Source organism: Lissotriton vulgaris, chromosome 9 (assembly GCF_964263255.1).
Source record: "Lissotriton vulgaris chromosome 9, aLisVul1.2, whole genome shotgun sequence".
Taxonomy (NCBI): domain Eukaryota; kingdom Metazoa; phylum Chordata; class Amphibia; order Caudata; family Salamandridae; genus Lissotriton; species Lissotriton vulgaris.
This window is the reverse complement of record NC_141697.1, coordinates 695,439,479-695,465,487: the sequence shown is the minus strand read 5'-3', so window position 1 is coordinate 695,465,487 and position 26,009 is coordinate 695,439,479. Positions and strand designations below refer to the sequence as shown.

At 44.0% G+C, this 26,009-nt stretch overlaps 1 protein-coding gene across 1 annotated transcript in view; it reads left to right on the top strand.

The window, feature by feature from the left end:
- Positions 1-26,009, top strand: part of LOC147692124 (mucin-12-like) — a 587,862-nt gene that overhangs the window by 458,574 nt on the left and 103,279 nt on the right. Inside the window, exon 13 of the mRNA XM_086936740.1 lies at positions 24,877-25,039. Within this exon, the coding sequence (XP_086792866.1) occupies positions 24,877-25,039 (163 nt within the window). The remainder of the gene's footprint in view (positions 1-24,876; positions 25,040-26,009) is intronic.

Below are 26,009 nucleotides of genomic sequence, written 5' to 3'. Positions count from 1 at the left end.
CCGTGCTTCACTCGCTGCCCAAAATGGCACAACACCGAGTCAATAGGCTGCTACTCCTGTGGATATATTTAATGAGGTCACAGTTGATTCAGTGAGAAGTTCATTACAGTACCCGGAAGACAAATTCATCATTAACAGCACCAACAGTCTGAAACTCATGGTGCTAAGTGAATGTAAGTATAGATGACTGCATGGATGCAGACCCCCTGTCAGAACCACTCCTTTCACTGCTACCCATGAAGCCACCATACCAGTAGTTGAAAAAGACAACAGATCTGTGGAAGGAGGTTTTTCTGCTACCTCACATGCTTTTGAAATTGCCAATGTGCTATGTTAATCCAGGGTCTGGGCCATTGGTTTCCTCGCTTTACAATGGCATGATCAGCTTCTAATGCGAAAAGATAACAATGTGCAATTTAGAAATGAAGCAATTCCTGCAAACACTAAGAATTTGCAGTCTTTAAGATTACTGGGAGAAGCAAGCCTAATTTGCCTATATGATTTTTCTCCAGCAAATGCTGACTTTTCACTTTAGAGATAGAGCTGGTTAGATGGGGCTTTATTCTCTTAATTGAGGGTGATAGTGCAAACTGGGCCAAAAATTGAATAATATGGTTCACAATTTCTAATACCATCACCCATGCAGGTCTCTCCTTCTTGAGGCAATGGATCTTGGTCACCATATTGCAATTCAAAGAGCTATTTCGGTATCACAACCAATTTCAAAAACAATTCCCAGATCAGTCAATTACGAGAGTTTTGGATAGGTTTCCAAAGCTTTATTCTCATTAAGAGATTAGTAATTTTCTTTTATTTTTTTTCTTCATTCATATTAGTCAAAAAGTATTTCAAGGTACAGAAATGTCATAAAAAGGTTTGGTTAGAATCAATCAGACAAATATTGCATTAAGCACTTTCCATGAAGAATATACCCTATTCCAAAGCTCGAATCAGGTTTTCAGAGTTAGAATAACCCATGAAGAGTTCAGGTTTAATGGAAAAAGGTTAGAATAAAGAAGCATGAAGCTCAAAGTAAATTTTAAGCAGCAGAACTCCCCATAAAGGGTAGTTCACAAAACTTAGATGTCTCAGTCAATCAAGTAGATGATCAGACAGTCACAGTAACAATCTGCAAAGATTAAAGCCTCAAGATAGAGTGGAAAGGGTGAACAGAAGCAGAGGTAACCACAAACGCGAGCCTAGGAGAAATGAATGGGTTGGGGTACCATCCAAAGGAGCATGGAAAAGGACATCCAAAAAGCATCCAAAAAGGCATTGAACCTAACCAGGAACACTCACTAATATAAAAAGAATGAACACATGTTGCAGACATTGTATCTGTTTTTTTCTCCTCTGAACCAATCAAAAGATCGCTGTCCTCTGCTAGCAGGTTCTGTTATTCTTTTTCCATAAAAATACATGCTGATCGATAGCCTTATCACAAGTTAGCTACAGATGATCTTACATAGTTAAGTTCTAGAAACATAAGTCTTAGTTCCAAGAGGCATTGATTGTAGTTTGGCCTTCTAACTTAATTTGTTTCACTGCGTCCACATGAACTATGTTAAAATCTTTGCGATGATACTGTTTAGTAATGCATTTCATTTATACGAACAAGAAATATATTTTTTTAATGTTCAACTTTTCTATTTAAGCATTATGTGAAGTAGGGTGAGAACCAGAAATTGGATCACAAAAACAATATGTTGCTCAGTAAAATTATACATTTGATTAAAACTGGAACATTCTGCAGTTATGACGAACATTTCTAAGCATGTCACATTAAAGTCAGACATCTAAATTCTTTGTTCACACTTCAGCAAAATTAAGTTCACTTCTAGTTAAAGGAAGGTTCTTTTTGAATACTTATATGGCCTATACACTTAGCTATGACTGCCTAGTGCAGTGAGCACATTTTAAAAGCATGTCCTTTCCACTTTTCATTTTGCATTAATCATTTAGCTGTTACTCTAAATAATTTGCATTTCAATTAGTTGATCCTATCAAGGGCTTCTTCTTTAACATGTCTCTGTCCTGTTCCAATCTATACTTCTATTATAAAGCGAGAACTGGGAACCTTTGAGGCGGGTAAACTCGAAAAGTACACCACCAATCACAACACCCAATACAGGGTTGGAAAGGGGAGGTCCAGAAGATGGACATAGGCTATACAGCACCACACCATATCCATTAGGGGGGGAAAGAACGTTAGGGGAAAAGTGATATGAACGCCGCTTTCGGCGTCATGGGCGCATAACGCGGTGTTCAGCGTCATGGGCGCATACAACGCGAAGGGGTGTGGGCGTGGCGCGGGGAGGAGCGCGGAACCAACACCCGGTTCAGTGCGATGTGCGCCACGATCATGGTGAAGAGAGCGGCGGCGAAAGTGGAGCCGTGGGGAGGAAAAGTAACGTGGCGTTTGGCGTACACCAGGAGCGCGGGGAGGAGCGCGGAACCGACACCCAGTTTAGTGCAATGTCCGCCACCATCATGGTAAAGAGAGCGGCGGTGACAGTGGGGCCGTGGGGCTGAGACGGCCCCGAGGATGACGCAGGCTATCATGGTGAGAGGGTACGGAGTGAACGGAGGGGTGAAGGGGACTGAAGAGAGGTAAGGGAGTTCATGGTAGGGTGAGGAAAGGTACGCTTTTGGTAGGTTGAAGAAGTGAGACTGAAAGCAAGGACATGGGTGGGATGAGGTGGGGGGTCTGACTGAGGTGTAAAGTGTAACTGACGGTTTGGGAGGGTGTGGAGATTAAAAGGTGACGTGGGTTAATGTAATAGGCTGAGGAGGTGATGGGGTACACATGGGAGTGGACTGAGATGAGGGAAGTCTGAGGTGAGTGTACTCAAGTGATAGTGTGAGGATGAGGTGACTGGGCTCAGGAGATTTTGGGGGGGTAGGTGCGCAGGTGGATGGCCGGGACAGGTGAAGCCGAGGCTCTCAGAACAGAAGGCCAGGTAGTTTGAGGGGAAGTGGGCAAAAAGGGGTAATTGGTAAGAGAGAGGAAGGAGCTGCTCGTGTCCGGGGTGCGCAACGCTGGTGAGTACCTTTCACCTCGCAAAGCCTACCCGGACAACGTCGGGACGGGCTGCTAGTTATAAATAAATTAAACCGAACCGCTTGATGTATCTAGCGCCTAATCCCAATATCCCAAGCAGCAGCCTCCTGCTGACCCTAGGTTGCCTCCCAGCACTCATCATCTATAGGCTTCTTTTCGAGGAAGAATAATCACCTGTATTAGCCTCTACTAGGCATATATAGCATGTGCTCTGAGTTGCTGGCCAGGAAATCAAGAGCCACCAGGATAAGAGGAGGAGTTCTTCACCATGTCATTCCTTTGAGGGTGGATGCAACAGGCGCATGAGCAAAGCTTAAAATGTAAGCACAGCAGAAGTCCCAGCATCTCCCCCGAATAAAGTGTGTTCCTTTTCAATTATATGCCCGTGCTTATGAGAATATTGGAAAATGCAGCAAACATTGTGAAGCAGTTGTGTAATAAGAGTCTCTTCCTTCGGGCCATTGAGCACAAGGGAGCACAAAGTTCTAGAGTGCCTGGTGACAGGCAGGAGGCAATCCTCCGTCAGTGGATTTCCCTTCCTCGTGGTCCCCCCTGTCATGCCTCTCTTTTTTCACAATGCGTTAAATATGTCTATTCCAGCTGACGGCATCTGTGCTCACTTCTTCCTCACCCACTGCTTCTTCCCCATCTACTTCCAGGAAATCTAGCAGCTGCGGCCTGCTCACTCATGACCAACTTATCCTTTATTTTGCTTAACTACTTCCTTCATCTCAATCAAATGCACCACTTTTCCGCAACATGTCAGACACAAATCCAGCAGTAGCCTGCTATAGTCACACCACGAGAGAGCAGTTGGAGTCTGAAGCTGCCATGATGTCAGCCTTCTCAGGTGCACAGTCTGTCATGAACTCTTTCTCCTGTCTTTCCATTCTCATGATTTCTGTCTATGCTGTTATTATGAAAAGAAATTATGGAGACTAAATCAGGTAGGATGGAAATCTTAAGTTGAACCATCCCAAGGATTTTTAGACCATGGAGGTCAGCGACAGTGGCTCAGTCAATTGGAAAAAGGGGGAAATGGCGATCACGGTAGGGGAGCCCACCACTCTGCAGCAGGAACAGATAATATTGAAGATACAGGAGCCTTAGACGAAGGGCCTAAAAAATACAGAAACAAGTTTACATGCATCCAACAGTGGGGTAAAGGCTCCGCAGATGGGAGAGAAAGAGAGCCCAGCAAAGTATGAGGCCCTCTTCACTGGCCTGCCCGAAGGTTGGCCCCATATCAGCACATGAATTCTCCTAGAGTGGGGATCAATACCTGATTTTTAAAAAATTTGGAAAAGGGGGAGGAGGGTTCACAGCCACCCCAGGAGATCTATGTAGGTAAGGCAATATTAGACAGTTCAATGCATAAAGAGCAATAGCCTGATCCGAAGAAAGAGGTAATGATCCCCCAATCTTAACTTGTCAACCATCAAACAGTTGTTATGGAAGATGAGCGGTGATGCAGTATTCAGGATTCTGATGATCCCAATTTGTCAGCTAGGAGCTATTTTGGATATACTGGTCAACGGGTCAACGTATCAGGTACAACTAACACTACCCTCCTCTGTTTCCTCAATATGATAGATTCTAAAGAACTTGGAGAAGCAGGAGGATTTTTGTGATGCTTCAGCTGGTACTGAAAGAAGTCCAAAAGATCAAAATAGTTCAAGCAAATTGTGTTAGCAAACTGTAAGCGAGTTTTTGAAGTGTTGGAAACTAGAAGTAGGGGTGGCTATTTTAAAAGGGGGAACGCTTAGGAGGTGCTTGCGAGAAATTGTAGACAGTGAAGGATATTAGGCAATGCTTCCAACTGATCTTAATAACACAAACATTGATATTGCCTCTTAATATGGCCGGGTAAGTGATGATCTGAGCAACTTGCAAAAGCTTGTATGGGAACTAAGTAATCTACAGGGAGAGTTTCTAATGGGTAGGGATTTTGATATTGCTCCAAATGTTTGCTTGAACTCCTCTAATCCCTAGAGTCAGCAAAGAAAGAGAAAGACAGACAAAATATTTAAGGACATTTGCCTTCAACTAGGAGCGGGTGACATTTGGAGGAGAAAGAATAAAAATATGGAGATCATATTACTTTAATTTGAAACAGCTTAAAGTCGCTTCTAAGATTGATTTGTTTTTGGGGTCCCCTCCCACTCTATTTGAAAATCTTACATCATGCTAATGGGCTGACAGATTATCAGGTGGTCCTTTTGAGACAAGACATGCCTTACCATCTCGCTGTTGGTCTCCCCTGCCGCCGCTGCCTGCTCCAACCACGCGGCCGCAGAGGGGGGAGACTACAGCTCCCAGGTCTCCCTGTGCCCACGCACACGCCCACTCCCGCGCCCGGTGGCGCTCAAAAGAGAGACAGAGTTCCGTCATCGCGGGATGAGCGCGGGCGGCGCCGGGAGAAGCCCGGGACAAGGGCGGGCTGTCTGTGGCCGTCAGAGGCCAGAGGAGGTCGGGCCGGGCCACCTTTCTAACATCGCCTAGCAGAGTCCGGTTCCTGAGGTACTGTTGACTCTTGTTATTATTTTCAAAAAATAAAAGAAAAAAACGAAGAGTTGGACATTTTCACAGACTTTAGTATCCTACTGGACCTGGGTTATCACATTTCCCATTGGTTTATATTGGTTTATAAGTTTATGGTTTACTTACTTTGTTCTAGGGTTCACACCTGTTTAAATACAAGGGCCATTTAGTCTCTTCCCCCCTTAGTCGATTGGTTTAGTAGAATGGGGAAGAAGGCATTTGCTGGGATGCAACAAAGTTCAGTCCCTTGTAAAACCAATCTTAAACCTACTTCCATTGATAAAATGTTAGAGAAAGCATTGGGAGCGGTGGCAACTGAAATAGAGCACACAGAAAGACGATTATCAATCACCCCAAACCTAGAGCTGAGCCCAGTAGTTTGTGACTCATCCCCTGATATAAGACCATCAAGCTTAGATGCCACTATAAATAAATCTATATCTTTGGAATCTTTGTGTCTAGAACCTCCTAGGGTTACTACTCCTAGGTGTCCTGGAAGAAAACGCAAAGCTAAATCAAAAAATGTAAAAATGCCCGCAAAAAAAGAAAAAAGTGCAGGAATCAAATTTGGAAATAGGCATTCGGGGGAGATGCCCATTGAGGCTAAAGCTGAGCCCACTAAAGACCAGCCTGTGTGGATATCACTGTTGGTGGCAAATCTCCAGCAACAAATGAGACTGATTGTCAAGGAAGAACTAACCCCTGTATTAGCTAGGTTAGATGGGTTATCTCCTAAACTGAATGGATGGCTGGACACTAGAGAGATTTCTAAAGCCCCTATTAATAGGTTGTGCCCACAGGCCACTAGCAGTAATCCACAAAATAGCACTCAGGCGACTATGAGCAATCTGCAAGACTGTCCCCCCTAATTTTAAATGGAAGTGACCACCAGATAAATGACCATAGGAAGCAAAATGATAACTCGGTATCGAGACAAGATATACCGCTGACAAATTTGGCAAACTTGGCACCTCAACCACCAGTAGATAGGGGGGATTCTAGGAGTAGCCCTAAGCAGAGGGACAATGTGATATCCCTTAATCAGGATTGTGGTGATTTAGAATGCAAAAATGTATCTTATTGTCCCCGAATCATAAATCTACCTCCGGAGTCTGCCCCATATGTACTGGTGCTTGCTGTGGTCCCGGAATTAAGAAAAGGATCATTAGAATCACATCAAGAGTTAAAAAACAAAATTACTCATTGGTTGGTTAAACATAGTAATTTTGGCTATAACAATACTCATGAGATTTTAACCACAAAAGGGTGGGATGGATTGGCGAACGACACAAGGACATCCTCGGAGACTGTGTGGTAATTCATTTTAGAAATCCAAGTATAATTAATTATGTTTTAGCTTCTAAGTATGGGAGGACTATGAGTAGCTTTGTATTACTCCCCTTAGGGTTTTTTTACCCCCCAAGTAGACCTTATCAGAAAGGTTATTTTTATGAGTCAGGAAGGAGATTTGCCTCCAATAAAATGATGCCTCATCATTTGGGCCAGTTTTCACATAATCTTCCTGTTTTTAACATTTCCATCTGTAACAGGTTCAGTCCTCTTGAGGGAGTAGATTGACAGAAGGAGCCAAATTCAACTGATAAAAGGGTAACACCCCTTATAACAGAGCTTTCCAAACTCTGCATCGCGACACACTACTGTGTCGCCTGCCGTATGTGGGTGTGTCGCGGGATGTCGATGAGATGCACAAAAATCCACAGAAGAGGTACAGCATTACACGAGCGTATGCGTGGCCTTGTTCCCTTTGCAGCGCGTGTCCAATGGGCAGGCAGTCTTCAGAGCCGCCTCTGCTCCGTATTCCATGCGCCCGTTACTGCGCAGTTTTGATAGGAGAGGAAGCCCGGGTGCTCCTGAAAACATGAGGTAAAAAACATTGTCGCACTTAAATTATTTAATTTTACTCTGCATCACGAGGGATTCAGGGCTCAGATAAGGAGCCGCCGCTGGGACCAGGAAAGTCAGCGAAACACTAGAGGAGCCCACCCCGCCGAGAGCTGCTCAAGCCCAGTGCCAGGTAGAGAGCGTCTGCCGTGAGGCCAGAGTCCGCCGCCCACCTGCCTTGTCGAGGACCCACGGCTCCCTCTGGAACCTGCTGCATGCTTTCTGTAGTCTCCGTTATTCCCCCCCTTTCTGAGAAGAGGAACAGAGTTAGCCTGTTTACCGAAGTGCCACAACCTGTCACACCATGCTGCTGGTCTGTTTCTTCCTTGTGCTCGAGGGGTTATTAATGGCCTGTAAAGTTCCATCTCAAGGCTCTCTGCCAAACTGCCCCTTCCCACACCCACCTCAGCTCCAGACCTCCGCATTGTCTGGAGCCCACGCGCCAGCTTACTCAATGGGCGCGTATTGGAATGCTATTAAATACTTGATGTGAATGCAAAACCACTCGGTTTTCACACGTTAGTACTGTGGGTCGCCAGGGGAAGCAGACATCTTAAATTGTGTCATTCTTTCTGATCTATACAGGGCCTACTCAACGTTCTTCCCTTCTGCCATCAATATCACGAGTGACACTGCACCCAGAAAAAACGCACTACACTGTGTCCACAGCACCGCAAACTGCACCCCCTGGATAGCTAGGCCAGTTTGAGCAGATCTGATACCATGCACTTGTTTCCATGCAAATGTGTACTCTGAAAGGGGTTTTATGTTTAAAGAGCGAGCACACCTGGTCCAACCTTCACCTACTGCTGATTTTTAAAACCGTTTTATGTTGTCACTTATAAGCCTACGACAGCTTAACAAGTCTCTACTGTGAATTATGACAGCCAGCCATTGGCATTAAATGCCCCTCCACAATCGGCGAGTCTACCGAACAATTCTTGCCCGCGTGCGTGGCTGGTTCTGTGATGGACCGGCCCTTCCTACTTGTTAGAATGGAAGCGCTACAAAGAGCAGTTTCTTCGTTCAAATGTTCATTCTGTTTTCAGTCCCTCCACTACTAACACAAATACTTTCGTGTTTCTAGCATAAAAGCTGATAGGTGCATAAGCACAGTTGCAGAATTAAACAAGCATTTTGAAAGTTAGTAGGGGTTGCCTTGGCAAGTTGAGACTTATTTTTAGGGAGGGAGACAGAGAGAGGGAGGGAGACAGAGGGAGAGAGGCAAAGGAAGACAGAGGGAGGGAGTCAGGGGAGACAGAGGGAAGGAGAGGGAGACAGACAGAGGAGAGAGGGAGAGAGAGGGACGGAGACATGGAGAGAGGGAGACATGGAGAGAGGGAGACAGAGAGAGAGGGAGACAGAGAGAGAGGGAGACAGAGAGAGAGAGAGGGAGACAGAGAGAGAGGGAGACAAAGAGAGAGGTTGACAGAGAGAGGGTGACCGAGAGAGAGGGTGACCGAGAGAGAGGGTGACAGAGGGCGAAAGACAGGGAGACAGAGGGAGGGAGGCAGAAGGAGGGAGGCGGAAGGAGGGAGACCGAGGGAGGGAGACAGAGAGAGGGAGGGAGACAGAGAGAGGGAGGGGGACAGAGAGAGAGAGGGAGACAGAGAGAGAGGGAGACAGAAAGAGAGGGAGGCAGAGAGAGAGGGAGACAGAGAGAGGGAGACAGAGAGAGGGAGACAGAGGTAGGGAGTCAGGGGAGACAGAGGGAAGGAGAGGGAGACAGACAGAGGAGAGAGGGAGAGAGAGGGACGGAGACATGGAGAGAGGGAGACATGGAGAGAGGGAGACAGAGAGAGAGGGAGACAGAGAGAGAGGGAGACAGAGAGAGAGAGAGGGAGACAGAGAGAGAGGGAGACAAAGAGAGTGGTTGACAGAGAGAGGGTGACCGAGAGAGAGGGTGACCGAGAGAGAGGGTGACAGAGGGCGAAAGACAGGGAGACAGAGGGAGGGAGGCAGAAGGAGGGAGGCAGAAGGAGGGAGACCGAGGGAGGGAGACAGAAGGAGGGAGACAGAGAGAGGGAGGGAGACAGAGAGAGGGAGGGAGACAGAGAGAGAGAGGGAGACAGAGAGAGAGGGAGACAGAAAGAGAGGGAGACAAAGAAAGGGAGACAAAGAAAGGGAGATAGAGAGAGGGAGACAGAGAGAGGGAGACAGAGAGAGGGCGACAGAGGGCGACAGACAGGGAGACAGAGGGAGGGAGGCAGAGGTGGGATGTCCCAAAGGTTTTATGGACTGCTGTTGAGTGTCTCTCAGGCACATTGATTTGTTCCCTCTGAAAGTAGGAGTGGGGGTGTGGGTGTGTGTGGGGGGTGTGTGTGTGTGGGGTTGTGTGTGGGGTGGGTGTGTGTGGGGTTGTGTGTGGGGTGGGTGTGTGTGGGGTTGTGTGTGGGGTGGGTGTGTGTGGGGTGGGTGGGTGTGGGGTTGGGTGTGGGGTTGTGTGTGAGGGTGTGTGTAGGGTTGTGTGTGTGGGTGGGGTTGTGTGTGTGGGGTTGTGTGTGTGGGTGGGGTTGTGTGTGGGTGGGGTTGGGTGTGTGGTGGGGTTGTGTGGGGGTGTGTGTGTGGGTTGGGTTGTGGGGGTGTGAGTGTGTGTGTGTGGGGTTGTGTGGGTGGCAGTATGCAAGTGACATCATGGTGCATGACATCGCATGAAGTAACATCACAGCTTGTGACATCACAACAGGCCTTGTTCCTTGTCGAGGTGGGCAGTCCTAAAGGTTTTATGGACTGCTGTTGAGTGTCTCTCAGTTATATTGATTTGTTCCCCTGAAAGTGTGTGTGTGTGTGAGTGTGTGTGGGAGTGTGCTTGTGGGGGTGTGTGTGGGGGTGGGGGTGTGGGTTGTCTGTGTGGGGCTGTGTGTGTGTGGGGCTGTGTGTGTGGTGGGCTGTGTGTGTGGGTGTGTGTGGGGGTTTGGGGTTGTGTGTTGGTGGGGTTGTGTGTGTGTGTGTGGGATGTGTATGGGGGGTGGGGGGGTGGGGTTGTGTGTGGGTGGGGTTGTGTGGGTGTGTGTGGGGGGGGGTTGTGTGAGGGTGGGGTTGTGTGTGGGTGGGATTGTGTGGGTGTGTGTGAGGCTGTGGGGGTGTGTGTGTGGGGGGGTGGGGTGTGTAAGCATTGTGTGTGGGTGGGGTTGTGTGTGGGTGGAGATGTGCCGTAAATCACTGGGGCATGTGTCTATGTGTGCATGATTATATTCTTGTTTCATGCACAAACCTAACCTTGCTTACACTCAGTTTTGCCAGTCACTGGCTTTGTTAGACCAGATTAACAATTGCTTTATTAACCTTCCTGCTTTCTCAAATTTGCTTGGAAATGCACCATTTGCTCACTACTTTTTTAAAAAAATTCGCAACCCCTTAGGTGGTGCAGGCTCGCTCGCTAGGCTCGCTCGCGTTACCGTGTCCCTGAAATTTTTTTCACAAAAAGGTGTGTCACCAACATGAAAAGTTTGGAAAGCTGTGCCTTATAACATCACCCCCAGAAAGACAGGGTAGCCCTAAAGATTCAATTAAAGAGACCGAGGATGGTATAGCCAGAGGGAGCATGAGCGGCTGCCGATGTATTAACCGCCTCGAGTATGGGCCCCTTCCCTGTGAGATCATTGACCTTACATTGGACCCAGCGCAAAAACTGCTGCATGCCATTGGATTCACAAGAGAGCCCCCGAAACAGTCAAATGTAGAGCCCCCAAATAAGATTCCCCCGAACCCCCAGGCAACCAGGGTGCTTTTGTGAAACATTGCAGGTCTTAATAGTAAATTAGAGGAAACGGAATGGGAAATGTTCATTAATCAATTTGAAATCTGCATGTTCCAGGAAACTTGGGCAAGAAGAGAGGTCCCCAAACAGGGTTACGCCTCCTTTAACATTTAAGCAACATCAAGGGGAATCGGGAGACCAACGAGGGGACTCATTAATTGAGTGGGGTCACACCTGGGGTGCTCTGCGGAACAAATGGATACCGGGTCAATTGAGATTTTATCTGTTTTGCTACGGTTTTCCTCCAAGCCTCCCGCAGTTTTAATAAATGTGTACCCAAGATCTACTGCTAAAGGTAATGAATCTAATACGGTGGAAGAGTTATCTACCTTTCTGGGCTCTATTGATGATAGTTATTTGACCATAGTAGGTGGGGATTTTATCTGCCAGTTTGAGCCACTACAAGGGTTATTATATGATAGTCTTGATGATGAGGACCATTTCCTGAAAATCCCTGAGTCTAGATGTCCAATAGTTAGTAAATTGTCTCCATTGCTGATCCTGATGAGTTGTCTCACATTAAGGCATTCCTTAAGAGCCTGCAATAGGAGAGCTCTATCTGAATCATCGAATGAGTATACGTTCTACAGTAAAAATCGTGGGTTTACACTACATTATAGTTTTATTAATTCATATTTCTGGGACAGGATGTTGGATTTTAAAATTATCCCACGTTTAGACCGTGATCATCATGCACTAGTAGTAGAACTTAAAGCTTTGACTATGGGAGGTAGGGTTCATATAGATAATCCTCCTGATCCTTGGTTGGTGGTTTCAAACTGCAGGAAAAGAGTGAGATGGTCCAATGTTAGCCAATTGGAGGACAAAATGAGTTGCTTATATGAAGCCTTGCTACCTGTCCTTATGTTGCTCTGATGAGGATGGTATAGATCCGTTGCAGGCAGAAATGATCAATGTCAAACTAGGGAAAGCCACATTTGACTTATTTTATACAATCAAATGCATGAAGCAGGACAAGCTGCCCCTCCACCCCTGGTATAATGCTTCTTGTCGCATAGCCAAAAAAGCTCTAGTAACATCAATCAAAGTTAAAGAACTACAAAGCGGCCATATTAGAAGCTAAGAAGAGGTGGGAAGATGAAAATTGAACCACCCTGAAAAATGCACTTGGGGAAAGAGATATGAGGACTTTTTGGGGAGTGGTAAATATAGGAATGTCAGCCCCCCGTAGTGCGACTGAACCAAATCTGGATGAGGAAGTCTGGCGGGAGCATTTTGAATCCCTATATGCTAAGGAGCAATTGCCTGGAGCTGCTCTTGCCAATAGTTGCGATATGTTAGTACCCTACCCCATAGCTAATGGGGATTCAACCTTCCTGCTCGATGGTGCGGTGGGACCTAGCATAACCTTAAATGAAATAAAGGGTGCTTTGGGAAGGATAGCTCCGGGTAAGGCTCCAGGCCTAGATAAGATACCTGGAGACCTTTTTAAGACTGAACCATCCATTTGGGCACCATATTTTTGGATGCTTTTAATGCAATTATGCAAGGTATGAAGATTGCTCCGAGCTGGCTTGGTGCGGAAATAATTCCGATTTTTAAAAAGGGCTCCCCACTCTTTCCTATTAATTACAGACCAATTAGTTTAATAGATACACCCTAGAAAGTATTTGCACGTGTTCTTCTCCTTAGACTACAATCTTGGATGGAAGAGAAGGGGGTACTGTCTGCTCTGCAGGCTGGGTTCAGGGAAAAGTTGTCGACCCTGGACTAAGCACTGAGATTACAACTGTTGTACTGGAAGACCGTTAGCCTGCAAGGGAGCAGTCTCTACCTCATCTTTGTAGACCTGAGGTCTGCATTTGATTTAGTGCCTAGGGAGAAACTCTGGATGGTCTGGAACGAGATGGGGGTGCCCATATATTTAATTAAACTTTTTAAACGTCTACATGAGTCTAACTTTGCGCATTGTAGGTATGGCAAGGATGGTGACCTTACACCACCCATAGCCATCAACCGTGGAGTACGTCAGAATTGTGTGCTCGCGCCAACCCTTTTCAGCCTCTACATTAATGGCTTGATTGATGCCCTGCTTGAGGAAAAGGATGTGGATGCCCCTAAACTAGCCTCCAATAGAATCTCGGCAATGATGTTTGCGGATGACACTCTACTGATAGCCAAATCGCCAACCGGCTTACAACAGGTTTTGGACAAATTTGAGTTGTCCTGTAGGGAAAGAGGCTTAGAAATAAATCTACAGAAAACAAAATTCATGGCATTCAATTGCAGAAAAAGTATGCGTCCTAACCCGTCTTTAAATGGCATCCCTCTTGAGCGAGTGTCCTCCTTTGTGTATTTAAGAATTACAATTTCCGAATCTATGGGATGGGGGCTCATATCACGAAATCACGAAATCTACGCTAAAATTGGCCCAAACTTCAGGTGGCATCATGAAGGTCCTTAATAAGTCTAGCAAAAGAATAGTCAGCCCGGCGATAGAAATTTACAGGGCACAGGCTAGAGGTGGGGCATTATATGGTGCAGAGCTATGGGGATACTTAAAGCTTGACAACTTAACTCAGGTGGAGAACCAATTTTTAAGACAGTTATTCAGATTGCTACGCAGTACTTCGCTGGTCCCATTACGTCTAGATATGGGAATTTTATCAATTGCTGATGTGGTGAGTCTTAAACCTATAATGTATTGGCGCCGCCTGTGGACTACCCCTGAACTTATATCTTGTAGGGAGGAATTGTTAGAGATTTTGAGAGATAGGGCCGTAGTAAGTTCCCTTGGTTTAACCATATTAAATCCCTGTTAAAAGGCATGGGCCTTGGGGATTGTTGGGTAGAACCTGAGTCAGCCTGTCTTTTAACATCTAAGAATAAAATGAAGGCACTTTATAAAGAGTATAGATTGGCCCAGCTCCATAATTCCTCCAGTATTGGGAAACTTACTAGAGGTTTTTTGGAAATAAAAGACATCCCTTACTTGAGTCAGTAATAGATCTAATCAATCCTCCGGCAGCTAGGAAGCTTTACCTCCAGTATAGATATGGGGTGCTACCTCTTCGCTGTTTTACATCTAAGTGGAGAGATCAGCAAATGCTCCAATGCCCGGTGTGTGCCCACCCCGAAGAATCTAAGCTCCATGTTTTCTTTAGCTGTCCAGGCTATCAGATGGCAAAGAAACGCTGGTTGGTTCAGATTTGCAGAAATCTTGGTGATAGGCGCTGCCTTGAAGTATTTAGGTTACTGAAATCTGACTCGAGTATCCCAATAGTTTATTCAGTTGCAGGCTTCTTGTTCTCCAAGTGGTGCACCAGAAGGGTTTTTTTGAAATCTTGAAATTGTTGTATTGATTTCGCCATAATGTACTAATAGTTATATTATGGCAAGCCGGTTTAATCACTTGCAGCCCGTTTTTATATTTTTTTAAAGCCTGTTTTAGAAAATGTATATATTTATTAATGTACTACGCCCTTTCTGGAATTAACTTTGTGTCCTTTGTCTAGATGTAACATACCACTAACTTCGATGCTATGAATGAATACTATGTGTTTGATCATTGATCGTTAGTGAATTTTGTAATGTATTTTAAATATGTGTGATTACTGTGTATTGTACTTTTTAGGTCATTCTGACCGAAATAAAGTTTATATGAACTGAACGTACCATCTAATACCAAGAGGTGGGGGTTTGACATAACGGTTATAATGGAACATACATTACTGATGTAATTGTTTTGGAAATAATCCTCTTTTTATTGTCAATGAGTCCTCTGTGGACATTGCAATGGGGTGGGAGGCATTCAAATGTAAAATGAGGTAAGAAATTGTCTCCCTACCAGAGGAAGCAGATAGTGCTCGTCAAGCACTAGTATTGGATAATTTAGAAGCCTTAGGGAAGAGGTAGTGTTATGCCAAAGAAAAGATAAAATACTTCTATCTCCAAAGGGAAATCATTCATTATAGGGCTTTTCTACAACAGATATATGAGGCAGGGGAATTTATAGGATGATTTCTAGCCTGGCGGGCAAAAGAAAGGGCTAATCAGAATTAGATTTTTAAAATCTGGAACCCCCCAAGAGAAGCCAATATACCGAAAAGTTAGAGGATTTTAAACATTTTTTTTATTATTATTATTATTTAAACCTTTATAAGGATGAAAAAGCTGGGAATTTCGCACTGAAGCAGCACATTTCCGATGTTCTTAAGGACTTATAGTTGCCTGCTCTGACAGATAAAGCCACCTATATTTAATTAGCGCCAATAATGGAGAGAGAGGTGGAAGACACCATAAGGCTGCTCCTTAATTGTAAAGCCCTAGGGGAAGACAGGCTCAGTCCAGAATTTTAGAAGGCTTTTGTCTCCAATCGTAGTCCCTTTTTGGCTAAGCTTTTTGATCATGTGCCTAGGGGAGGGCAGGTCCCCGATTCTTTAAAGAGAGGGGTCTTGGTGAATTTTTAAAAGCGTGGGAAATGGCAACAGATCTAAGGTGATGTAGACCAATAACTTTATTAAATTATGTACTTATAAGATACGTACAAAAAGTTTAGAAAATCAAATAGACAAGGTACCCCCTTACATATAACCAGGGACCAGAATGGTTTTATCAATGGGTGTAATCTTGATGCTAACACACATTTTATGAATGAACCTATAGGTTTGGTAAAGGTGGATGCTATCCCAGCTGTGATGCTCATAAACTGGAGGAATGTATTCAAAATCTTGCCAAAATGTTAGTTGCATACCACGTTTGCGAGTTCTATTCAGCTATTATACCAAGGAGCATTGGCACAGTTCGTAATTAATAATTCCCTGGCAGGCCAAATTTATTTGACTCAGGGCTCTTGTCACAGCTGCCCCTACCTCCTTTATTATTTGCCCTTTTCATCAAACCACTGGCACACAATATTCGTCCTAACATGGGCATTGTATCTCCTCTGCCTTACGTATTTAAAATTAAGAGCTAAGCAGATGACATGGCTCTCTTTTTAACCCCAATTTTGGGCAATAAATAGGATGCTTTGCAAGCTATAAAGCTCTTGCAAGTCTTTGGCACTCCAAAATCAACAAGGAAAACCAGAGTACCTTCTGTGTAACACTTTCTAAGGAGTCCTTCCTCCTACCTTGAAGGAGAATTATAGAGCAGGCCTGAAAAGGTATCTAGGAGCTTTCCATTCCAAGGACTCAACAGAAGTATACAATAGTAATTTTAAGCCAATGACGAATAAGGTTTTCAAGTTATTGGAAGCATCAAAAGAATTGCCTCAATCAATTATAGGCCATTGCATTAATCAAAATGTCAATTTTACACTTATTTTTGTTTCTTATTTTATAAATCCCTTGTAAACTAGATGCCTCTTTTTTAAGACTGGAACAAGTAATTTAATCTTTCTTATGGCATCAGAAATGCCCATGCATCAGACTTAGAATATTGCAAATGCTTAAGGCTAAGTGGGTTCTGGGACTCCCAGATTTTCAAAAATATTACAGGGCCTCTTTCATCTCACAGCTCCCTTGGTTATCAATTCAAATCTCCACATTCAACAACTTGATCCTCCAAACGAAGTTGAGGGCATTAGATGTTGCTAAGGTGGCCAATCTTAATCCTCAAATTTCCTAAAAATAAATTAGGTATAAGTCTCTAAATCCTATTTGGATTTTGAAGGATAAAGTGTTTAGGAAATAGGTATTCTGAGCAGAGTAAATTCTGAGAGTCCATTGAGATTCTGTACCTTTTTCTGACTGCTGTCATAAAAGGTAAATGGTTAGATTTATCGGTCTATAAGGCATGGGTTGTTTTTATTTTTGTATAGTGCTGTATTGACATCCCCCCAAAAAAGCCACTTTTAGGGGAGCAAAATGCATGAGCACACACACTTCTTTCTGTATACCCAAATTAGTCCTTGTTTCACAAACTGCAGGTGGGGGATACTGATTCCTCCCAGTTCCTAGCTAGACAGATGTTCAGGGAAGAGAAAGTAAACAGAACAATTACTTTTGGGTACAGAGAGCTATAGGGGATTGGCAGAGTGTTATACCTGCTGCTCAGCCAGTGTGACTCTGGCATGGAATGTTGATGTGAGAGGTAGCTTTGGAATGTTGGTGAGTGAGAGAGTCAGTTGGAAGATGGGCTGAGCAGCGGGAAGGCTGCTCTTGGTGGGGCTATACATTGTAACATCTATCTGGAATACATCAACCATCTCAATATCTACATGGACCAGGTGACTTTTTATAACAACATATTTTGGCGACAATTTTGAAAAGACCCACGTGTGCAAGTGGACTGAGAGAGGAAACTATCAAAACTGAACCTACATAAAACAAAGCTGAGGAATCTACTGAAAGAAGAAAGAAATGTAAAGATCATTGAAAACTTGTAGCGCTGAAGAAGACAGTATGCCCTCTAGCCCCACCAGTGTCCTAATCCACCGGACAGCCTAACAGCTAGGGCAAGCTGAAACCTTTTACATCCTCACAGGCGCTTTGGAGCAGTGTCATTCCCAGTGTTCATTTATGTGCCTTCCTGCCAGCAGGTTATGAGAATTTGATGGCTGTGTCATGTTACGCGTGCTGGAAAAGTCAATAGCACACAAGAAGAACATCAATGTGCCGTGGTACCATCAGTAGTGGTCTGTGTCCATTACAACCTCAAAGTCACTGTGGAGGAGAGCTTGCACCAAGGGCATGCTGCCATCCAGACTGCATGTTGAGGAAATTGTTGCTAATGTGAAATCCAACATACCCCAACATAGATCGACCCAGTTCCAACTGTCTGCTACTGGGTACCTGATATACCAATCAGTATGACATGTTCTTACTGGGTCTCTCGTGTTAAACATCTCTTTGAAATGTATTTGTCTGTACTGTTGATATTGCTTGTTCATTGTCAGGTTTTGCCCTTCTGACCAAAGAAATGTGTAGCCGATTACATCATTAACTGCAAACATACTTTAACAATACCCAGGGTTTACATGGTTAACCTTCGGAGCACTTTCGACCCCGCCCCTTCCCCTTGACCACATGACACACCCCCGAGGCCACTTCCGTATTCCCCCGGCGTCTCTAGCGACTCACATGCTATGAGCAACCTCCCAGATTGTTGACCGGGAAGCCCGACTATATTGACTGTACCCGCGCTCCTCTTAAATAAACAGGTATTGAAGGAATACGTTTACCTTTCCATCCCCAAAATCTACATGGTAGAGTGGCTCTCAATATCTGTCTTAATTTCAGGTCCTGGCCGCCATTGCTCCTCACCCTCGCGAACGCTCCACGACGCTTTTTTCTGGGAACCCCATATAACTAACAGGTAATCCCTGACGCTGTCTCCCCTTTCACTTTCCTATACATACAATAGATCAGATCTTATGACTCCTTTCAATTACAGATCCCTTGTTGCGGAGCCTTTCAAATTTGCCAGGGTTGCTGTGTGATGCTGACGAAACACAATATTCAGGTACTTATTACTCACATCACCGCGTCCTTCCATCCGCCCGCTTAGTCATCCCCAGACTGGCCCTTATCATATTGTACTTTTTACAGGTCTATGACCGCAGATATTCTATTACTCATCGATTACCAGGTGACGCCTTATTTACCGGATAATTAATTCAGGTAAACCTTTTCCTATACATTAGCTCTGACGCGGTCCGACTTAACTATGACTTGAGATATTTATCCCCGTCTCCCTTGGTTACAGTCCCTGGGCGTTTATACGCAATTTGCAGGATCCCCTTGACTTCGGTTGTGACCCTGCCGCGCACAGGTAAGACCAAGTTTGGTCTTTTCGTTTTGCCCCCCGCCCCCAACTCCCCCACTCTAACAGTTGAGTTCAATTTCTTCCTGATCAAATTTCTATGGCACCTCACATAATATACCATGACCAGTATTTGTGCCATATTTTAATTACCGAACCACATTCTGTCCAACACATGATCTCCCAAGCTACGCGAGGGCATTTAGTGATTTAACTCACTTTCGCCGTCCTACGCATTCCCTTCCCTTTTGCCGTCCCTTTACCCCCCGCTCCCCGCCCCCCTCCCCTTCTTTGCCTTCCCCGGCCCATTTACCCAGTCCGTTCCACCCCCCTCTCCCGGTCCCTTCCCCGGTCCCCTTTCCTGTCCTGCCCTTCATGCCTCCCCATTACCCACATGTCATTCATTTCCTGGGTACTTATACTCATAATTTTTTCACCCCACAGCACCTTTAACGAGACAACCCTGTCCTGAAGATGGTCCCCATTGGTTAAGGACCGAAACGTCGTCGACCTCCCAGTGCTAATTATAGGCGCATGCTGTTGTGACCCCAATTGAAATTACAAATTGTATTATAGATTGTCACTGATTTCATGTCACTGGTTGAGCTATTCACTGTAAATATTTCACTTCGCTCACTTTGCGCCGTTCGCCGCTGTTCATGTCAGACTCCACGCCGCCGGATCCGATTGATGCACATATAACTCCACCTCCCGATCTCCCCAACACGCTCGTATTAACAACACAGCGTGTTCGAGTGATAGGGCGAGGGAAAACAAGAAACAAAACAAGGAGGGGACGGAAGGGAACTGCAGGGAAGGGATAGCTGAAAGACAAGAGAATAATATATACAGATTATAATTGGTTACCAGGAAGTCCTACTCTCGTTTCTTTCTCGCTAAGTACGCATAGAAATTCACCTTTAACAAAAGAAGGGCGCTCCACCTCCTCCCTGGTTCTTGAATAGTGTTAACTGCCACACTAGTCCCTAAGGAACACAAACACTGGTTACTGTCAGATATCCCACAAAACCTTAATTCAATACTCTCTAGTGGTAGTTTACATACCCTGCCTTGTGTTGTATTGTGCTCAAATAATAAACAGGTGCATGTCCCACAACCTTTGTGAATTCCAAAAACGATCTTCTTCTCTTGAGAAGCTAGTTCACCTATGTACAAAAAAGTTCCAATTCAATCCTTTAAGGACACGGTAAGACATAGCTTCCTACTAGCGTCTTCCGCTCTCAAATACACAACACAGAGTTCTTTAAATGTTCCACTCCAAATACGGAAAGGTGTAGGATCCCCCCCCACTACCTTCCGCTTTGGCACTTACTTTGGTAGACACTAGTGACTCGCTTCGTAACGGTAGTATGCGGATAGGGTTAATCCCGCTGTACTCCGTTCTCACGGTAATCTCCAAACAAAACAATCAATGCGAATGTGGAATCACTTAAGCGCACTCAAATCCCCTTTGCCGATTAGCAGGCGGCCGCCTAAGAGGAAACGCTTCTGCTCAGGCAAAACAACGCGTTCAAAGTCACGCGCTGCTCAAACACTCACTGTACTGTAACAGCGTTTTCCCAGTTCTTCTTTCTCAGCCTCATACACGCTGCCGGTAACAGGAACTCCAAAAATAATCCACTCCGTCAGGAAGCGCATTCCTCGCGCTACTGGAGAGATCACACCGCTGCAATCCAAAGCGCTATTTCCTGATCCCTTCGCTCGTTACCACAAACTCGGAAACAGGAACCAAACCCTCTCTAAGACTTCCAGAGAGGAGCCCTATGCAGCACACCTCTCAAGTCACTACCAAACACTGTGGTTGCACAAAATCACGAACAGAGTGTAAAGTGTCCGCCCTGCCTATATAGTGCCACGCCCCCTCTCGGGGATTCTGGAAGATGTAGTTCTCTAGTTAGGTAGGCGCATTTGGCGAACCCTGACAGTTAACGCCTTCACTTGAGTTGTCACACCCCACATGTATATATTGTGCACTAAGTTTTCCTTTGGGTTGTCACCCCAAATTTTTGGTTCATGTGCTGTATATAACTATGTGTCTCTAAAAAATCTTTTGCTTAAATATCGAAACTAAAAAATGTATTTTTCTAAAACTACTTGAATAGGTCTCTCCTTTCTGTACTCCATGTAATGCTTGTTGCATACGATGTAAATTGTCTTTACATTTATACCTTTTGGGATATTGTTTTACCTTTATACCTAACACCCTAATCCCGATTGGTTTATGGGTCACACTCCTGTTTTCTTTACAATATTTTCGGTTGCTGTGGCATGATTTTACAAATTTTCGTAGTTTTTTGTTGCTGTTGTGTGGTTGGTTTCCTACCCCACCTTGTAGTCAGAAACCTATGTGCTACTTTCTTGTTGGCCTGGCCAGCCAGCTTGTTTTTGGTATCTGGGTGTGGTTTGTGGTCCGTGGTGAGGTAGCGTGCGTATTTCATCTGGTTAGAAAGGGAGATGGCGTATGTGTGATCTCTTTACCTTTCACAGTGTTTTATTTGCTTGTTTAATTTTATTTTCTTGTGTGAATTTTTTTTCCATCTGTAGTTTCATGCATTCGCATTAGTCCTTTCCTACATTGTTTATGTGCTTGCAATTGTTCTAATGCTAATCTTTAGCATGCATAAATTCTAATGTCATTCTTTTGTGTGCATTAGTTTAATTGTCATTCTTTCTAGAGTTCAATTGTGAGTTGTATAAAGAAAGGAGATGTGTTATACCTGCTGATCAGCCATTGTGACTATGGTGATGGAGGTGGCTGTGGAATGTTGGTGAATGAGAGAGTTAGTTGGAAGATAGGCTGAGCAGCAGGAAGGCTGCTCCTGGTGGGGCTCCACATCATATCATCTATCTTGAATGAACTACGAAGCGTCATTTCTTCTACAACACATTGATTGTCAGACAGATAAGCACAAAGTGGGAAAGGGATACAGTGACTAAGCTAAATATCAAACGATGGAATTTTTGATTCTAGCTATTCCAGTCTCTGAGAGGCCAATTTTCATCAAACAGCTTTTTTAATGGTAGGATGTTGCATCTTTCACCCTGATGTTTAAACAAAGTATATCCGGCAGTTTTGGGGAATTGTCCAAAGTGCATTCAGGAAGAGGAATGGCTCCATACGTTCTGGTCCCGTTATCAGTTCGACTCATTTTGGAGAAGGGTCTTTGGGGAGTGGGTAAGATGATTGGCTTATATCTCTCTTTCTCCAACAAGAGCTCTTACAGCTTTATTGGAGGAGGATGGACCAGAAAATCAGGGCTCTGAGAACTTTATATTCATAGCAATGTTGATAGCACATTTTCTGGTTACTTCTTATTGGAAAGTTTCAGCCACCCATGGGTTGAGGAGAGGGAAGAATAAATATGGAAAGTAGCCAGAAGGAAGCCTTGTACCATGCAAGAGTAAAGCGTTTGGCTCAATCGCGAAAGAAAAGGAAATCTTGAGCTTGGGATTTAGAGGGTTGATGATGCTGGGATCGGCTTTGCTATTCTTTGTGGGACGAAAGCACTTTAAAGAAGGTTGAGCACTGTCCCTTTCTCCGCTAAGGCTTTTTAAAAATCAGGGTTCATGGTATTCATGAATGTTTGAAAGTTTGTTTCTATGTCACTTTAGATAGGGAGTTCGCACAGGAATATTGTTGTGGCCCCTTTTATATCGATGTTTAGAAAAAAGATGGTTGTTAATTTTTAGAGTAAGTTTAGTTTGTGATTAAGGGGACTTATATCTCACTTTCTAGAATGATATTCAGGGTAATTTGGAGTTGCACTGTACTAGGATGTGAATGAGAATGTAATCATTGTGTGGGGGATAAGCAGTGGTTTTAGGGTTATTTCTCAGATTAATCAGCAGTTTTATGTTGTGTATGGATTTTTTTTCCCTTGGAATGTACTATAGCAATCAATATAAAGAATGGAAAATAGAATGTGCAGCCCCTCTTCCTTTGGACAATACTTGTTGACCCTTAGACCTTGTCTGCCATGTGGCCCCCCAAAAGCATTTAACAGTTACCTTACTTGAAATAATTGTTGAGTGAACAATAGACAACAGTAAAACTATGCAGGGAGGTTTGGGCTTATCATTACGATGATGAAACCCATGTATAATGATTAAGGATCCATGAAACGAACATTTTGTACCACTGTGCTTTCTTCAATATACACTTATAAAGATGTTATACATATATACGTGTAATAGCTAAGTTTCCTTTTCTGTAAGGCCATCCTCTGGATTTTTCACCTATTTTTTAACCTATTTTGGTTGTATTAGGGTTCTGTGCACTGTGACACTACATGTCCAGAGCCATAATGAATGTGGCCTGACCTTAAAAATCGTACTGGTAAAATTGGTTTCACCCGTATAGTATAACTTTCTTGCAACAGTCATAAATGAAGCTGCAAATGCACCAGTCGTTTAGCTAAATGCTATATGTCTGTGCCGCGGGTATTCTCCCCCTCCACATATATGACAAAATTATAAAGCTGCCAGGAACACCACTGTACTTAAGCTGGGATGCAGTTTGAATGTACAGCTGTGATATTTGCGTGGGACAATATAAATAGAGCCACACTACATATTATGATGGGAAACAGCATTTACAATGCTACCATTACATCACGTTACTTTACAATGCGGTTGTTACAACGACTGTGTTGTTAGAACGCGATGCCTTTACAACGCAAGTCATTAGATTGACTTGCTGTAGGTGGCGCTCTAACCTAAGGAATAGTATAATTTACTATTCTAACACCTTCCCTACTGTTGCGCAGGCTGGAGTTGGAACAGTAAATTATACTATTCGTAAGTCCAGCGCGCCCCCTACAGCAAGTCGATCTAATGACTTGCGTTGTAAAGGTATCGCGTTCTAGCAACGCAGTTGTTATAACGACCGTGTTGTAAAGGAACGCAATGTAATAGCATGCGATGTAATATGCTATATTCATTATGATTAGTGTAAATTTACAGTGAACAAATCCCCAAAAGTTATTTTGACTATCTAGCTTTAGTCTAGCTATTCCATGATCAGACCCAGGTATAATTAAGTGATTTATATAATATTGCCATTTCGACAAATGTTAGCTAAATGATTCAAAGATTTTTTCTATTCAGTTTTAAAAATCTATTCAATATTGAAAGCAGATTTTTTTATATGTTTGCTGGAAAAGTAACTTCATGCAAGCATTCCTTGTGGTAACTGTGGAAAACTGGATTATACCACTTTTGTAAGTCAGTTTACCTCAATAGAATCAATAAACATTACTTTGGTGCTAGCATTATAGATATGGCTGTCATGTTTCAGCCATTTGGGGGCATTACAACTTGAAACATTTTTTTTTACGTTACTGATTACTGGCAACCATGCCTGCTGCAGTGAAGTGTTACTGCTTGTAATTTTGCATGGTGTAGGAATTAATGTAATATCATCTGACTTGGTCACTATTGCACCACTAATAAAATTAGTAGTTCAGGATGATTTCTATTAAATATGAGTAGCTCCTACTACAGAAGAGGTTGGAGACCCCTGTTCTAGAACTAGGGGCATTAAGATACTTCTTGTGAAGATGAAGCTTAGGTGCAATGTCTTTTCATAAAGAAAAGGAGTTCAAATGTGTTGAGCAGTCTTAAACCAGAGAGGTGGAAGAAAAACTCGTAAGGTAATTCATGAAGCCAGTGAGCAAACCCTGTTGACAAATATTAGCCTGTTATTCAAAACATAGATGGAGGTGCAGTATGGTCTACACTGATACGTTAGAGAGAAAAATAGACAAGCTGGATTTCCTCATCTACAAACAAATTAGGTTATCGCTGTATGGGTCTCTATTAATGCAGTGGCATAGTTCCATTTCTGACTATTTGTTTTACTTTTCAGAAATATGTCGTGGATTAGTTCCCGGGAGTTTCAAAAATTACATCCACAACATTTCCGATAACTGGAGCTTGTTATGTGTCAGCATCTGCTACCCAGGTCTAGAGAATGGCGTCGACTGTCACTATGGAACTTGTCTGGTTCTTAATTCAGGGCCAGAGTGCCAGTAAGTGTGAGACAACCTGCGAATATGTCTGTATCTCTTGACTTGTGTTGGTTAATGCAACAGCTGTTTTATTCACTAATCAATGCATTAAATTTGGCTTAAGTGCATAATGTGAACTGTCTGGGAGTCTCAGGAGATGCATGGTTCCCACTGGCTGATAAATGAACAAGAATATGCAATTGCAATAGGTTTTTCAATTGGCATAGTTAGAGCTATTGGCTCTGTAAATGACAATGTCTTTTACCCATGTGTTATGGAGTGGAGTGACTGTACGAATGGCAAGTTTATGAATCAATGGGGTGGACAACTAAGTGGTGGGTGGGTGGTTGCACACAGGCAAAGCGAGTGGCACATAATAAAAAAGTCTCTTACCTTGCCTGCTGCATGCTTCACATTCTCCTCTGTTCCTCTTCTGACTGCTAATCGGCTCCAGCCTCCAGGAAATTCCACTAACAAATCCACAAGCATAAGAGCAGCACCAGGATTGGATGGAGCGTCCTGGCTGGATGCTACTTCAGGCCCCTTAGGCCTATGCTTGGTTTCTACACAGCTGTCTAAGACATGGATGGAGAGCTTCAAAGTGTGCATGTCACTGCCGGCGGCGTAAGACACCCAGACAAAGTTACATGCGCACATTAGAGCATTCAGTCAGATCTGCTTCAGTTCTTCTCTATTGCCAATCAGCAAAGGAGGACACGCCCTCATTTCTCTCGGCTGGATGCAGGCTGGCAGCTGCTGCGCGCTAAACGTGAAAAATAAAATGGCAATAAGATCATTTTATTGCCATTTTTTTATTCACATTTAGTGCAGCTGCAGTTGGCGGAGCGATGCTCCCCGCTGTCACAAAGAAACTGCCGTTGCGTGTGGAGTGAAATTATGTGGGTTGGATTGGAATTGTCATTTGTGGAATTGTGTTGCATGGGATTGTGTGGTGTGAGGTCGATGTGTGGAGTGGAATTATGTGGCATGG